The 15,775-nt window shown below is 40.5% G+C and overlaps 1 protein-coding gene across 3 annotated transcripts in view; it reads right to left on the reverse strand.

Moving 5' to 3' along the window:
* HEATR5A (HEAT repeat containing 5A) overlaps positions 1–15,775 on the reverse strand; it is a 79,072-nt gene that overhangs the window by 38,086 nt on the left and 25,211 nt on the right. For all 3 annotated transcript variants that reach the window (XM_068160330.1, XM_068160329.1, XM_068160332.1), the window contains 7 exons: positions 13,521–13,776; positions 12,180–12,335; positions 10,761–11,011; positions 7,186–7,297; positions 5,506–5,658; positions 3,067–3,166; positions 2,138–2,247 (listed from right to left, as the gene is read on the reverse strand). In XM_068160330.1, coding sequence (XP_068016431.1) covers positions 2,138–2,247; positions 3,067–3,166; positions 5,506–5,658; positions 7,186–7,297; positions 10,761–11,011; positions 12,180–12,335; positions 13,521–13,776 — 1,138 coding nt within the window. The remainder of the gene's footprint in view (positions 1–2,137; positions 2,248–3,066; positions 3,167–5,505; positions 5,659–7,185; positions 7,298–10,760; positions 11,012–12,179; positions 12,336–13,520; positions 13,777–15,775) is intronic.

The following is a 15,775-nucleotide window of genomic DNA, read 5'->3' on the forward strand; positions in this document are numbered from 1 at the left end:
AAGTCTTAACTTTTCACACCAGATGGAAGACAGCAACTAAAACACATCCAAGGTATTTCACTGGTGTTCAGGTTAACCTGGTCCATTCTTCTCATGTCACTGCTGAAATAATGCAAAAACCCAACTTCTACTCATGTAGACACACAGGAAGCCTTCAAAAACTTCTGCTGTTTAAGCAGATACTGATTTTTAGGAGTGATAGAAACCAGTAAGAGAAATCCAGAGAGGCAGAAAGACAGCAAAAATGGACCAAGCAGAGCCTAAACAAGTTCTCATATCCCAGGCTTCAAAAATCTAAAAGTTTGAACTGAGAAAGAGGCTTTGAGCTATCAATAAAGAACCTGTCTGAAACGGTTGATTTTGCTGGGTATTTTGGTTTTGTTCTTCTTGAGCTAAGGAAAACAAGCTTTGAACATTATTGCCAATTAAAAGCTAAGTAAAGCTTGAGTTACAACTCCTAATATTTGTCCCCATCACTAATTTTCTCCTGCCCCCGGCTTGGTACAACTCTGAGACTACACCTGTCAAATTACTGGTTTGATTCTAAGGCCATTTACATTGCTTTCAGCAAGGTGGCCACTCCTTTACAGCAAACCTTTTAAGCTTTTTCTTTATTTATTTGTTTTACAGTGCAGAATCTTCAGCTAGGATGCTCTGTCATAGCAGTCAGACTTTGCAGGTCACACTGGCAAACGCTGTCTATTTTTCAATGTGGTTAAGACCATATGCAAAAAAAAATCCCAACTGCCAAATCCATGCATACCCAAATATTTGTATTCTATAAATCAAGCCTGAAACCAAACCAAGCCAAACCAACAAAAAGAAAATAACCACTTGTTCTAAGGAATGGAGGCATCATTTTCAGTCTCTTATGACCAAGTCATAAATTAATATTATACCCTATGCTTCAAATGTTACCCAGAGACTTCTAAAGTGACAACAGCTTTAAGTCAAAGGTCAGGGATTTGTCCTTAGGAAGATTCACTTAGCAGTTACCACTAGATGGAGCAGATATTTGAGTGAGGATTCCCTCCATGATACACAGGACACAGCCAATTCACTGCTTGTCAACTGTCAAAACCACTCTGGTTCCTTACTTAGTCCATAAAATACTCCAAGCAAACAATTCAAAGATGAGAAAGATGTTTTAGTTGAACTGTTAGACCTATCTAACTACAGGGGACAGTTATTGGGTTAAAGGATTACATTTTAAATAGTCCTAGTTATGTTCTGCTTCTGCTACAGGAAAATAAGTCTATCCACAGGTTTTGTTGAAATTACTCTTCAGATACAAACTTCTTATCCACTCTCTGCACATGATCAGATTAATTTCTCCATAAGTCTACCTGAAGCAAGCAAAATCTTTCAATAGACTCTATACTAAGAATTTAGAATTCAATGCCTGTATTTGTAATGGGACAGGGGAGAAGAAAAGATCATAGAGTCATTTTGGTTGGATGAGATCATCAGTTCCAATGATTAACTAACTCTACCAAGTTCTATGATAAACCATGACCCTTAGCCTATTCTGGTGTTCCAGAACCCTTTCAGTGGTTTCTTCTAATATTCAACCCAAACTTCCCCTGGTGTAACTTGAGGTAATGTCCTCTTGTGCTATCACTACAATGTCACTGAAGAGAAGAGACCAACACCCACCTTGCTGCAACTTCCTTTTAGGTAGCTGTAGAGAGCAAGCTCTCCCCCTCACCTCAGTCTGCTCTTCTCCAGACTAAACAACCCCAGTTCCCTCAGCCGCTCCTCAGCAAAAAAACATTCTCTGGCCACTTCATCAGCTTTGTTACATTTCTCTGGGCTCACCCCAGGACCTCAATTATTTCTTGCAGTGAAGGACCCAAAACTGAACACAGGACTCAAGGTGTGGCCTCACCAGTGCTGAACACAGAGGGACAATCACTTTGCTGGTGCTGCTGGTTACACTTTTCCTGATACAGGCCAAATAGCTTTTCAAAACCACAGTGACTTCACTCTAATTTCATGAAATACAAGCAAAGGTAATAAAATCTGTCTATTAGAAGATGCAAAACTAATTCTTGCTGGCTGAATGTAAGTTGAAGATAAACTTTAAAATGAACTTGTGGTACTTTGAGTGGATTTCTCTTTTTAAGGAAATACATACCTTCATAGGTCTTTGGAGGCAACACTGCTAGTAATTCATAAAGTTTGTGTCTGTAAACCGTTGAGGGTGTTTTCAAAGCATTTCCATATGATTTGTTTATTGAGGAAAGCCTTTAAGTGTAAAAAGCACATCAGAGATGTTAAAGACTTGAAGCACTATGCAGCACTCTGGTTTGATTTGTACCGCTCTACAGTGTACTTTTTAAATCTATACATATTGTTAAGCCCAGCTTTGATTTGTATTGCCAAGAGCAGAAGCAAAACCTTTTATTTCACCTGTTCTTCATTGCCAGTCATCATTTTTACCTAACACTAGGAAAATAAACAAGGGTTTCTATGTCCTGTGATTGCATCTATATGTATTACACTTAACACTTTGTGGATGTCTCTGTGAGTGAGTTTAGACCCCAAATACATTAAATCACTACACAGAAGGCAGAAATTTGAAAGTTATAAAAGCTTTTCCAGCTTAGCTGTGAATAGATAGACACAAATATGCCCATGCCTAAAACATTTTGTCCAAGTCTACTATTTAACTTAGCTTATTCTTTTATTAATAAATGACCATGCCTAAACACCAATCATAGAGTGGCTTAGGTTGGAAGGGACCTTAGAGATCATCTACACCAACCTATGTTTGATTACAAAAGCAGGATGAAAACACTAATTTAACAAACCCACAATTCCTTTCACAGCTTTTTTTTTACATGATACAGGAATCTGCAAGACACAGATCATCTGCCAGCTAAAGGCTTTCACTGTACAGATGAATTTACACTCTAATTTTTGTGCCTCAAAAAGAAGGTTCTTTAGAAAGTGCATTAAATAAAATACAATCCAATAAAAGAACTCTGTAGCCAGAATTTCATTTAACTCAAAACCAGAATTTCATTTAACTTTTGTGGTTTTTTTTCCCTTCCCCACACTTACTGTGTCAACAAATCAACAGCACTTGGAATAGGAGGAAGAAGCCTCTGAACAACTTCATCCGTAAGCAGACCAGCACAGTGAGAAACAAAGCTTTTGATAGCTAGAAAAAGAATTTAACTCAGTGTGAGATAGCTAGAGGAAAAATGCACCACATTAGTGAAGTAATCACATCACTAACTCAGCAATAACATAGAAGAAAGCATGCAAAAAAATCCTATTAAAATATTTTGATGAATAATTTAAGCACCTGATAAAAATCTCAAATGTAAAAAGCACAGATGCACTGGTTTGGAGTCTCAGCTTGCACATTTATACTTTGATTTTTTATTGCATAAATCACAGAATGTAGGGGTTCATAGTGTCATAGTATCAGTCAGGGTTGGAAGGGACCATAAGGATCATCTAGTTCCAACCCCCCTGCCATGGGCAGGGACACCCCACACTAGATCAGCCTGGCCAGAGCCTCATCCAGCCTGGGCTTAAACACCTCCAGGGATGGGGCCTCAACCACCTCCCTGTACAACCCATTCCAGAGCTTCACCACTCTCATGATGAAGAACTTCCCCCTCACATCCAGCCTGAATCTCCCCACCTCCAGCTTCATTCCATTCCCCCTAATCCTATCACTACCTGATATCCTGAGCAGTCCCTCCCCAGCCTTCCTGTAGGCCCCCTTCAGATACTGGAAGGCCACAATTAGGTCACCTCGGAGCCTTCTCTTCTGCAGACTGAACAGCCCCAACTCCTTCAGTCTGCCCTCATAGGAGAGGTGCTCCAGCCCTCTGATCATCCTTGTGGCCCTTCTCTGGACACGTTCCAGAGTTGGGAGGGACCTCCTGAGATCATCAAGTCCAACCCCTTGCCAGAACAGGATCACCTAGAGCAGGCTGCACAGGAACACATCCAGGGCCAGTTTTTAAAGTTTCCACAGAAGGAAATTCCACAACCTCTGTGGGCAGCCTGTCCCAGTGATCTGTCACCCTCACCATGAAGAAGTGTCTCCTTGTGTTGAGGCGAAAATTATAAATGCATATGTAACATACAAATGTAATAATACATCTAAAATATATTTATATACACACACGACTGCAATGGAAAAATGAAAATAAATATAAGTGCAAGAATTTGTTTTTACATTTTGTTATGAATTGAGTTATGGGATATAACTCAGTTATGAGATATGACTCATTTTCATGGTAATTCTATGATCATCATACTAATAATAAAAAAAAATAAGAGGGAAAGGATGATGACCAAATGACCTACTGCTTTTTTGCTAGTTTTGGAATGGAATGGAATAGAACAGAACAGATTAAACCAGGTTGGAAGAGACCTTCAAGATCATTGCATCCAACCTATCATCCAACACCACCTAATCAACTAACCCATGCAACCAAGCACCCTATCAAGTCTCCTCCTGAGTGTTCAGGAGTCTCCAGGGATGGTGACTCCACCACCTCCTCAGGCAGCCCATTCCAATGGCCAATCACTCTCTCTCTCTGTAAAACTTCCTCTTAACCTCCAGCCTAAATCTCCCCGGGTGCAGCCTGAGACAGTTAAATGTAGCTTAATTACTGTACTTTAAGAAACAACTTATACACTAGCAATTTCTACTATTTGCAGAACATTAAACTTGAGTTTCATTTACAAAGACACCTAGAGAGTGTATAGTATTAAAGACCTATCCCACCCCACCCCCCAAAAAAGAATAAAATTAACAGTTAATTGGTTCCTACTGAACTCCAAGCATTCTGATAGATTTTAACAGCAAGAGAGTGGTGATGACTTGTACTAGGGTTCACATTTCTGCAGTGCAATGGACCTTTTAGTACTCTAGAATACTTGACTGAAACACATGAGGTATTTGAAGATCACTGGTGTCATCCCTCACCTGAAAACCCAAATTCTACAATATATCATGATGAAAATTGCAGACAGCAGCCAATTACTGGCTGAGAATTAAAACTTCCTTGTTGCCATTTTTACCTGTGTCTTCCCACTCTCACAAATGTGTCTGAGGGACATTTCTGTTTTGCTTACATTAAGTGACCTCTTAGGAAACAGCATTGCTATTTACCAAATTTAATGGACTGTATAAACAACAGAGCATACCCTGGGGTTTGAGTTTTCATTCATTACTGTAATATGTATGTTAAAAGAGAGGAGGGAAGCAACATTCCTGCTATCATTCACTGCTTGGAAACCAACTGATTAAAAGAAGAGGAAAAACCCTGTGAGGGTTTTTTGTTTGGTTGGTTTTTAACACAAATAAACCCCATATATGTGTATGATCTATACAAGCATCTATGTTGGGAAGTGAATAAATATTTTGACATCCAGTGGAAAAAAACCACTATGAAGTATCTTTGTTCTTTCAAAGGGAGGAATAAAGAGGCCAACTATAAATATGCAGAGCGTGACACAGCAAAACCCACTTACCACAGAGAGCACCAGCACGACCTTCCAGTGTTACTTGCCACGTAAATGAATCTCCTCGTGTCTTCTCTGTTTCTAGGTCTTTAGGAGATGCTGGAAAGATGCATCTCCACAGTAACAGCATTCGTGGCAGATGGTGTTGGACAACTGCAGGACCTAGAAACGTTGACAACGTAAGGATTCAGAAAATCAGTTTCTCTCTTTGGTTCTTTTTCCTATGTTCAAAGAATCTTTACAGCTGTGGACAAAAATTTATGCTACATTCCCAGCCTTCTCCTATGTTCTTTCTCAAATTATCACTCTCTACAACTACCTGAAGGGAGGTTGTAGACAGGCGGATGATGATCTCTTCTCCCAGGCAGCCAGTACCAGAACAAGAGAACACAGTCTCAGTCTGCACCAGGGGAGGTTCAGGTTGGATGTTAGGAAGAAGTTCTATACAGAAAGAGTGATTGCCCATTGGAATGGGCTGCCCAAGGAGGTGGTGGAGTTGCTGTCATTGGAGGTGTTCAGGAGGAGACTTGATGGGGTGCTTGGTGCCATGGGTTAGTTGTTTAGGTGGGTTGGATTGGTTGATGGGTTGGACGCAATGATCTTGAAGGTCTCTTCCAACCTGGTTTGGTTTGGTTTATTCTAAATAAAGGTTTATTGTCTTGGTACTCCATTTTCATACCTGAGTACAAGCCCACTGTTAGTATGCCACTAAGCCAGCTATAATTCCTAAGTACAGACCCAGTGGATCACTAGCATAAAAAATGAGATGTAGTAGTGATGTTCAGATAAGGAAACATTTCATAGAATCAATAAGGTTGGAATCATAGAACCATAGAATCAATAAGGTTGGAATCATAGAATCAATAAGGTTGGAAGAGACCTCAAGGATCATCAAGTCCAACCTGTCACCCAACACCTCATGATTACTAAACCATGGCACCAAGTGCCACGTCCAATCCCCTCTTGAATATCTCCAGGGATGGTCACTCCACCACCTCCCTGGGCAGCACATTCCAGCGGCTAACAACTCTCTCTGTGAAGAACTTTCTCCTCACCTCGAGCCTAAACTTCCCCTGGTGCAGCTTGAGACTGTGTCCTTGTTATGGGTTAATGCACAAGGCGTGTTTTCCCTAACCTAACAAAAACCTGTGAGCTGAAAAACAGGAAAAATGCCTTAAAAATATGAACAAACCACATAAACTGCATTCTCCATTAGTGATTTAGTGATCATAGGCAACAATCTGACCACTAATAAATCTCAAGAGTTCTGTAACAGGGAAATGAGGGAAATAAGAAGAGGGAAATAAGAAGAGGGAAACAAAAATGATTAGCTCATTTTGTGCTGGGAGAGATGTTGAAAAATATTAGTATAATTCTTCATGACCACAAAGACATTTGGTGAGACTGACTTTGAATTTCATCTTCTGCATTTAATTCATAGCAGTACCTCTCAGTCACTGATTTCCAGACAATGAACACTGATTTCCATGCAATGAACTAATAACAAATGTGAAAGAAACTATATCTTTATTTTATAAAGATTTTTCCCTGAAGATTCTGATGAGGACTTGAGGTTTTTTTGGAATTATTATGCAGTGGTAAATTACATGAAACATCCAAAGACCTAAAGTTAAAGGCAGAACACAAAACAACTTAATACAGCTAAGAAAAATTGCAGAAGGCTGCTACCTAATGTCATGAGGGCAGCTATCAACAGCCATCCAGCCTGCGTCCGCTGCAGCGAAAGGCGACTGCTCTGAGAAGCAGAACACAACAAATCCTCTGCTACTGCCATGATCACCTTCAAAGTTAAAGAGAAACAACATCAGCATCTTAGTAACTAACCAATGTTTTTCACTGCTGTTTGTTGTGTTACTTAATCCTCTTTCAGTGTCCCCAAACAAAATGTCACCTTCACTCACACTATGGCAATAAACTCAGGCTCATGAGGTTGCAATGTCTGACTTCAGAACTAGCTTGGGACAGCTTCAACAGACCTGTGGGGTACTGGTTAAGTGACTTTGCTGCTTTGATTCCATTTATCAGCAGTAAATTACAGCTGATAGTTCTCACAGGAATATGCATTGCAAGGACAGAAACATTCTGATATTCTGGTTTTGTTACTGTGTAGAAAAAAGGATGGCATAAGACTTATGGATTTAGTGCTCAGAAGAAGCAGTGAGGAGGGAAATAATCTTTTTACCCTTGTAGAATGAAGTCTATCATTCTCTCTGACAGATTTAAAATCAACTAACTGTATGACTAGACAAGTTAGAACAGTATGGTAAGAATTAATCCTGTTTTAGCTTCTCTGCAATAAGTGCACACATCTGCTATTGTGGGCTAAACACAAGGTGACAACCTGCAGCACAAGCTACGTAGAATTTACATGGAGGAACACACACTGTGTCCATGGGCAATTACCACTGTGTGGCCCCAGGTGCAGAAAGAATTCTGCAAGTGGCTTTATAGCATCATAGAAAGGCATGTGTTGGAAGAGACCCTAGAGATCATAGAATCACAGAACTGTCAGGGTTGGAAGGGACCTCAAGGATCATCTAGTTCCAACCCCCTTGCCATGGGCAGGGGCACCTCACACTAGATCAGGTTGCTCAGAGCCACATCCAGCCTGGCCTTAAAAACCTCCGGGGACAGGGCTCCTAATCATCTACTCTAACTTCCCCACCATGAGAAGGGACACCTCTCAACTAGGCTTGGCTGCTCAAGGCCCCATACAACCTGGCCTTGAACATCCCCAGGGAGGAGGCATCCACAACCTCCCTGGGCAACCTATTCCAGAGTCTCACCACTCTTGTACTGAAGAACTTCTTCCTAAGATCCATTCCAAAATTGCCCTCCCTCAGTTTAAAACTATTCCCCCTTTTCCTGCTGCTAGACACCCTTAAAAGTCCTTCTGCAGCCTTCCTGTAGGATCCCTTCAGGTACTGGAAGGCACCTCTAAGCCCCCCCCCAGAATCTTCTCTTCTCCAGGCCGAACAACCCCATCTATGCCCAAAGTCTGCTTCATTAAAGTTTGAAATTTGTACAGTTCCAAAACTTTATTAAATATTAACAGCCAGAAGAATGCCAGGTTTCCCCAATCCCATAATGCTACCAGGTGGCAGCAACTGAAGACATTTTGTTTTATGAATTACTGACAGACATGAAATATTTTATTCTAAAACAAAACAGTACTCTTGCTAAATTACACTATCAAAAATCACTTAACTTCTAGAAAGAAATTCATGTTAAGATTTCTGCCACTTTTTCTCTCTGTGTGCTAGGAGAAATGTCTTACTTTTGAAGGACTTTCTTGAAGTATAAACAATAGCAGGAAATGCTAAATACATATAAGCCCACTAACTAATTTGTTTTCTTGAGCAGGTTCCACCTGCAACTTTATCAAAGGAAAGTGAATAATATAAACCAGCTTATGTCCAGGTCACTACTGTCTACACTTGATACTTCCTTTTCAAAACTGCTCTATTTAATACTGTACTCTCTCAGCTCCTCACAAGAGGAGCTAGTCTGGAATCTGGCAGTGATCCTAGGAGAGAATGGAAAAGGGCTTTTGTTAGCTCCTCTGTTCTTTCCACTGCCAGCTTAGTACAGAACGCAGTGTCTCTCCCAAACATTTAAGTGCCCTCCCATACCTCCTCCAGGCCCTGTTTCATCCCATTTCTATGCCTCTAAAAGAAATCTTTGTTAAGAATTATGTTTCTCTGCTTAGGGGTACAGCATTTGAAAATCACTTCTTCTCTAGATAAGAGGGCAAACAATAGCCATTCTGTTCCCTCAGTAATCATGAGGAAAAGGTTTTAAAAGCTAAGAAAAAAAGTGTTGAGGGTTTTTTTGTTTGTTGGTTTGTTTTAACCTTTACATCAGCAGTTGGGACTTTGCAAATTGAGAACTGCCTGTTAAGGTGTGGTGGTGTAGAACTGTTAGCACTCATCACAGAAAGGGTGGGCTGGAATCACTGCAAGAGACATTTATCCTAATGTACTGAAGCATTCCTTTCATCTTACAGTGGTGTAATAGCAAGAAAAAAGACCCACAATCCTTGTGTCAAACTGTGCCACTTCCCTAATGACAACTGGCTCTGAAAGAGGTATGTTCAGAGCTGAGAATTAAGTCTTGAAGGTCTCTTCCAATCTGGTCTATCCTATCCTATCCTATCCTATCCTATCCTATCCTATCCTATCCTATCCTATCCTATCCTATCCTATCCTATCCTATCCTATCCTATCCTATCCTATCCCATCCCATCCTATGCTACATTACACAGAGAACTGGCATATACTGCTGACACTTGTGCTGCACCATGGCTTTCCAGCTTTGAGTAAGTCCATGGATAAAGTTCTCAATGAGAAGGAAACAGCTCCTTCTCCTGGTTTATATTTCTGTATCTCCACATCCTTAAAATGTCAGAGCACGCTACACCCTGTGCTAGCAGAGAGATTGGTGTAACCATCTTGGACTATATTGATGCAAGAAATTGGTTTCTGTTAAATTCTGTAAACCTGCTGGACTGTACAATATCTTCAAGATAATATATAATTGCTAATATTGGTGTAAGCACTGACTGAACTGTGCACTGGGGAGGCATTGATGGGGCTGGGAAACACTAATTTGGCTTCAGCTGTGCGTGAATGAGCTTCCTTCCAGAAAGCTTATTTCTAACATCACACCATGCCACAAACCTGTATGTACACATCTAATTATATATCTGTAAAAGAAATATCTTTGCCTTTGCCAAATCTGATCCATTTCAGCTGTGTTACTCCCAACTAGCTCATTAACACTGCTAAAATGTCAGCTTTCTAATTTGAGCTGATGTCAAACTGGGTCAAAATTGCAGCAGGTTTGATCTTGTGTGAAGAATTTAGTTCAAATTTCTGAAAAAGGAAACTCCACTCAAGAAATGTTTTTTTTTCTCTCCAGGTAACCCTCTTAGACTGTCCTATTTAAGTCCTTACAGCTCCATGGAATTGACCTCTATGCCAAAACAACAAACTTCTCCCTCCCTTGGAAAAAGGTAGCAGTATGAGTAGTTAAAACCATTAGTGACATTTCTTGAGAAAGTCACAATGCTGACACATGTAAGATAAACACTTGAACTATGGTGTGCCTCAAAATCCCCTTCCTGAGGAAGGAAATTAGCTCGTCAGTATCCTGTGTTATCTGATCATATCACAAAGAATACATGCAAATACTACTGCAAAAACATCAAAGAACTGATTCTAAGTACATTATTCAGACCATACCTTCCCTTTTCCATGTGGAATTCCTAAAGGACAGTGTTTTACTGCACCCAGCAGAGCAGCAACAGCAAAACTGTAGCCAGTTAATGCTTCTGGGGAGGATTTCAATGCACTAAGACGTTCAATGCAACGATCCAAGAGGAGGGACACACAGGAGGGCAATGCTACTGCGACGCAGCGTAAACACCAAGCTGCTGTTAGTCTGACTGAAATGCTGGGATGATGAATGACAGAAATTACTGCATCCAGAACTCCTGAAAAATGAAAAGCATTCTTAAGAAATAGGGCAGCAGATTGCCAAACAAGCAAAAATGTATAGAGAGGATTGGGGATTACACCATTATCCAGCTTCTGTACTTCTCTTTAAAAACCATTACTGATTTTTCTTATCAAACTTAAATGCTTCAACACTTGTCAAAAAACTTACCCTGAATAAAATACAGAGAAAAACCTAACACAATATGCAGTTACTCATCAACATGCATAGAAAATATCTGTAAGCACTCTCAAGAAAGCAGAAATCCATGCAGTAGAAACAGATGTCCACTTGAATCCATCTAGAAAAACATGCAGCTAAATGAAAACAATAAAGATAGATGATGATATCTAAAATTCAATCAAACTGATTTACTAAAACATTACAAAGTGTTGGACTGAGGGAGCTGAGCTTCTCTAGTCTGGAGAGGAAGAGGCTGAGGGGAGACCTCGTTGCTCTCTTACAACTACCTGCAGTGAGGCTGGAGTGAGTAGGGGGCCAGCCTCTTCTCCTTGATGACAAACAACAGGGCTTGAGGAAATGGTTACAAGCTACACCAGGGGAGGTTTAGGCTGGGTGTTAGGAACTATTTTTTCACTGAAAGGGTTCTCAAACATTGGAATGGTCTGCCCAGGACAGTGGTGGAGTCACCATCCCCAGGGGCATTCAAGTAGCTTGTGGACCTAACACTTAAGGACAGGGTTTAGTGCTGACCCTTCAGGGCTGGGTTGAAGGTTGGACTGGATGATCTTGGAGGTCTCTTCCAACCAGACACATATATTCTGTGATTCTGACTTTAAATACAACCCCTAATGGTGTTAAATTATATAGACTTTTAAAAATTAACATACTAGTACAGGTCAGAGAAGATACAGAACCCTTTGGGCAACGTCTAAAGATTTCCTACAGCATGTAAGGTGCCCAACTTCCCCTATTCCTTTATTATTGTTGTTGTTGTTGTTATTTTCTCTCCAATTAGTGGAATAAAACAGGCTCAGATAAGGAAAATGCATGCCAGAAGAAAGGTTGCTGTAGTCAATGCCAGACAAAGGATCCCAAAAGAATTGAAAGAATTGACAGCCTAAACATAAGAAATCAAAGGAGATGACAGCAAGCAAAGGAATATATTTTGTTCTCTGATTCACAAAATAATTCAGGGTTTATACCTGTGCTGGAGTCTTGTAGTAATGGTGCTGCTGTAGTTCCTAAGCCATGGATGAGACTTCCAAGCTCTTGAAGTGCACACACAAGCACATGCTGACTTGCTGTTACATCTGTGGTACTGATTTTGGTTTCCAAGTTACTGTCACTCACTGCAGCATCTGATAACATAACATAGGAAGATCCCCATGAAATCATTACCAAAATTAAACACATGGATCAGAAAAAAAAAGACTATTCTATGGTAAGTTTTCATTACCACAGGAGCTTTTATCACCACCACCATTTTTTGTTACTGACAAAACTGTATTCATAAAGGTTTGCCTTTGCTGACACAAGTCCATTTCTGACACTGAAATGGATAGTGTAGTAATGCCTGTAAGGGCAGAGGGATAGATAAAATGGAAACTACCAAATTGCTTATCTTTAAGTGGTGGGGAACAGAAAGTAGTAAGAAGCATGCTACTCTCAGCCTCACCAAAAGTGACTTGAAGAGGTCACGCTGTGAACTAACTTGCTAGATTTTTACTACACATTAGGAAAAAAGAAAGAGTGAAATGTTGCCAGAGCAAGCAAACAGGAAGGTGAGGAATAAAGGAAGTGGAAAAAGTCTGGAAGTTTCTGAAAGTTCATCTTTTGACCCACAAATTGTTATGTCACTTTAACATTCAGATGTTTAACTGGATATAACATGCTGCTGTTCGCCAGGGGATGACTGCTTATGCACAGCATCCTCTTTCTTGTCCCCTAGAAGGATGATGGTGAGGGATCAGAGGCTTTTCTTGGAAGTTGTGTTCAAGACTTTGTCATGCAAGACATCTGTTTTCTCCAGGAAAAAATCATTTTGTCAATTAGGAACAAATGTTTCTTTATTGAACCATCAGTAGTGTCAGCTGCTCTGAACAGGAACGCAGAATCTGGCTACATGCTAAATGCCAATTTAACCTGTTTACAATATTGTCTATACTTTAAATGCCAATTTAATCTGTTTACAATACTGTCTATATTTTAAATGCCAATTTAACCTGTTTGTAATTACTGTCTCTATGTTTGTTTGTTATTTATTATGATCTTGTAATTGATTAAAATTACCTTTGCCAAGGAAGAGGTGTTGAAAATACATTTACACTTGTGTGGGTACAAACATGCAGAAACACAGACACACACACAAACACATGAGCAGCCCAAGTTAAAACCAAAGCAGTCCATCAAAAGCCCTCTACATTATCATGGTAATAAATCAGCACTACATATTCTGTTCCTACAGGCCATGGATTAGGACATTGGACAATCACTTGAAAAAGTTAAAACAGAGGCCCAAATGGCTAATCTTGTTAGATTCATACCCACAACTTTCTTCAGTTTCCAGATGGCCTGACAAATCTCCTTGGCAGCTGCAATTTGAGCTTTTTCCCCAAGAAGGCCTCCTACTGTAGCTCGAAGGATAAATGAAACACAGCGGCGACAGCCGATAGCATCCGTCTGACTCTGAATAGCCTTAGGGTGAGACTGAGACAGGAGATCCAGAATATGGGAAAGGAAGGCAGAGAAGTTCCTTTCAAGCCATTGTGCTCCTAAGGTAGAGACAAACACCACATATGCCTGGAAGAGATTTGAAAAGAAGCCACATATTAGAGCAAAATCATCTGGAAAGGCACTGCCAGCTATCTCATACATGGAGTTTTCAATCTCTGCAGAGTGTTACAAGCAGAATGCCATCAAACTGAGACTCCTCGTCATACATCTCTGCATCTATAAATCACTTACATTCTCACTTTCAGGCACCTGCAATTTTGTTCATCAAAGCAATTGAAATTACCACCAAAACTGTACTTGCAATATTGCAGCCTGCTTTGACTGCAAGCTAATTCAAATTGCTTGCCCATGTTATTTCATCCCAGAGTGTGAGAAATGGCAGCTTACCCTGCACAGGCACTTGTTATGTAAAACACTGTGTTTGGTCCCACTGAACAACAGCTTCCACAGCTAGTTAACATTCTGCACATGGAACCCAAATTTAATGTATGAATGCGTCTTAAGAACTACTATGTTACAAAATTATAACCCTGAGATAACTTTGTTATTATAGGCTTTGAATTAGGGAATATTTGCAGCCTTTAAGCACTGCTCTTCATCTCAATGAATTTTAATTGCTTGCCTTGCAGTGGAAGCACCACAAAAAGACTACCTTTGTCACCACAGAGGGAAAATGCAGAGTCACTTTACAAACCTAATCACCACAAGACCATTTATTTTGCTACATAATACACTCCCTTACAGATGCCTTCCATGGGCATGTGTTGGATTTTTAGCAAATAGATGTGCTACCATTAGGAAAGGGGAATGATAATTTAAAAGAACTTGCAACTCAATACACAGAATTCCTCATAAGGAAGTTCACAACTGCTACCCATATCAACAAACTTCTGTATTTGCCTCATAAGGAAATTATTCACATTAAAGAAAGTGAAGCAGTGTAGAGAAAGAAATTGTACCAGTCAATCCTGTGAGCGTGTAACAGCTATTGACAACTATTACCAGCACATTACCCATGTTTCACAGACATGAAAACTAAGGAATGTAACAGGATAAATAGGCTTGTGAACAGTCACAATGCCATGAATACATTTTGAACTACATCCTGGACCTGGCTGTGTCTTTGAATAAACATAAATTCTTCTTCCACATGTAAGAAGTCATCTTCACTGCCTTTCTTATTTTTCAGTTAAGTTTCAACTGACATAATTAATACATTCTACAACTTGAAGTTTTTCCTGCTCACAGGCACTCACATACACACCATTTCAAGTTTTTCAAATAGAAACCTTGCATTATATTAACTGTTCTGTTAACAGTTAAAGAGTGTACCATCAGCACAGGTACAACTGTCATAAGGCAAAAATGCAAGAAAAAGGAGACAGCCTCCAAAACCATGGTACAAAGGGCCATGAGGATGAGCAGAGGGCTGGAGCACCTCTCCTATGAGGACAGACTGAAGGAGTTGGGGCTGTTCAGTCTGGAGAAGAGAAGGTTCCGAGGTGACCTAATTGTGGCCTTCCAGTATCTGAAGGGGGCCTACAGGAAGGCTGGGGAAGGACTTCTCAGGAAATCAGGTAGTGATAGGACTAGGGGGAATGGAATGAAGCTGGAGGTGGGGAGATTCAGGCTGGATGTAAGGAGGAGGTTCTTCACCATGAGAGTGGTGAAGCCCTGGAATGGGTTGTCCAGGGAGGTGGTTGAGGCCCCATCCCTGGAGGTGTTTAAGCCCAGGCTGGATGAGGCTCTGGCCAGCCTGCTCTAGTGTGGGGTGTCCCTGCCCATGGCAGGGGGGTTGGAAGTAGATGATCCTTGTGGTCCCTTCCAACCCTGAATGATTCTATGATACTATGAAATAGTCAAACCACTGAACTGAAATACACAGCCCTGGAAAACTAATAAACCCACCATGTATATACAATGCCCTAGGAGTCTGGCATGCATTTTCCAGGCAAATAGCTGTCAAGATACTATTGTTCCCCAGCTTCCCTGTCTCTTTGCCAGAAGCTAATGCTCGCACTCAGCGTGATCTGAGCACAGAAGACAATTTTTGTGCACCTTTAAG

The sequence above is a fragment of the Melanerpes formicivorus genome, unplaced genomic scaffold (assembly GCF_026170545.1).
Source record: "Melanerpes formicivorus ecotype bairdi unplaced genomic scaffold, bMelFor1.0.p_v2 SCAF_49, whole genome shotgun sequence".
Lineage (NCBI taxonomy): Eukaryota > Metazoa > Chordata > Aves > Piciformes > Picidae > Melanerpes > Melanerpes formicivorus.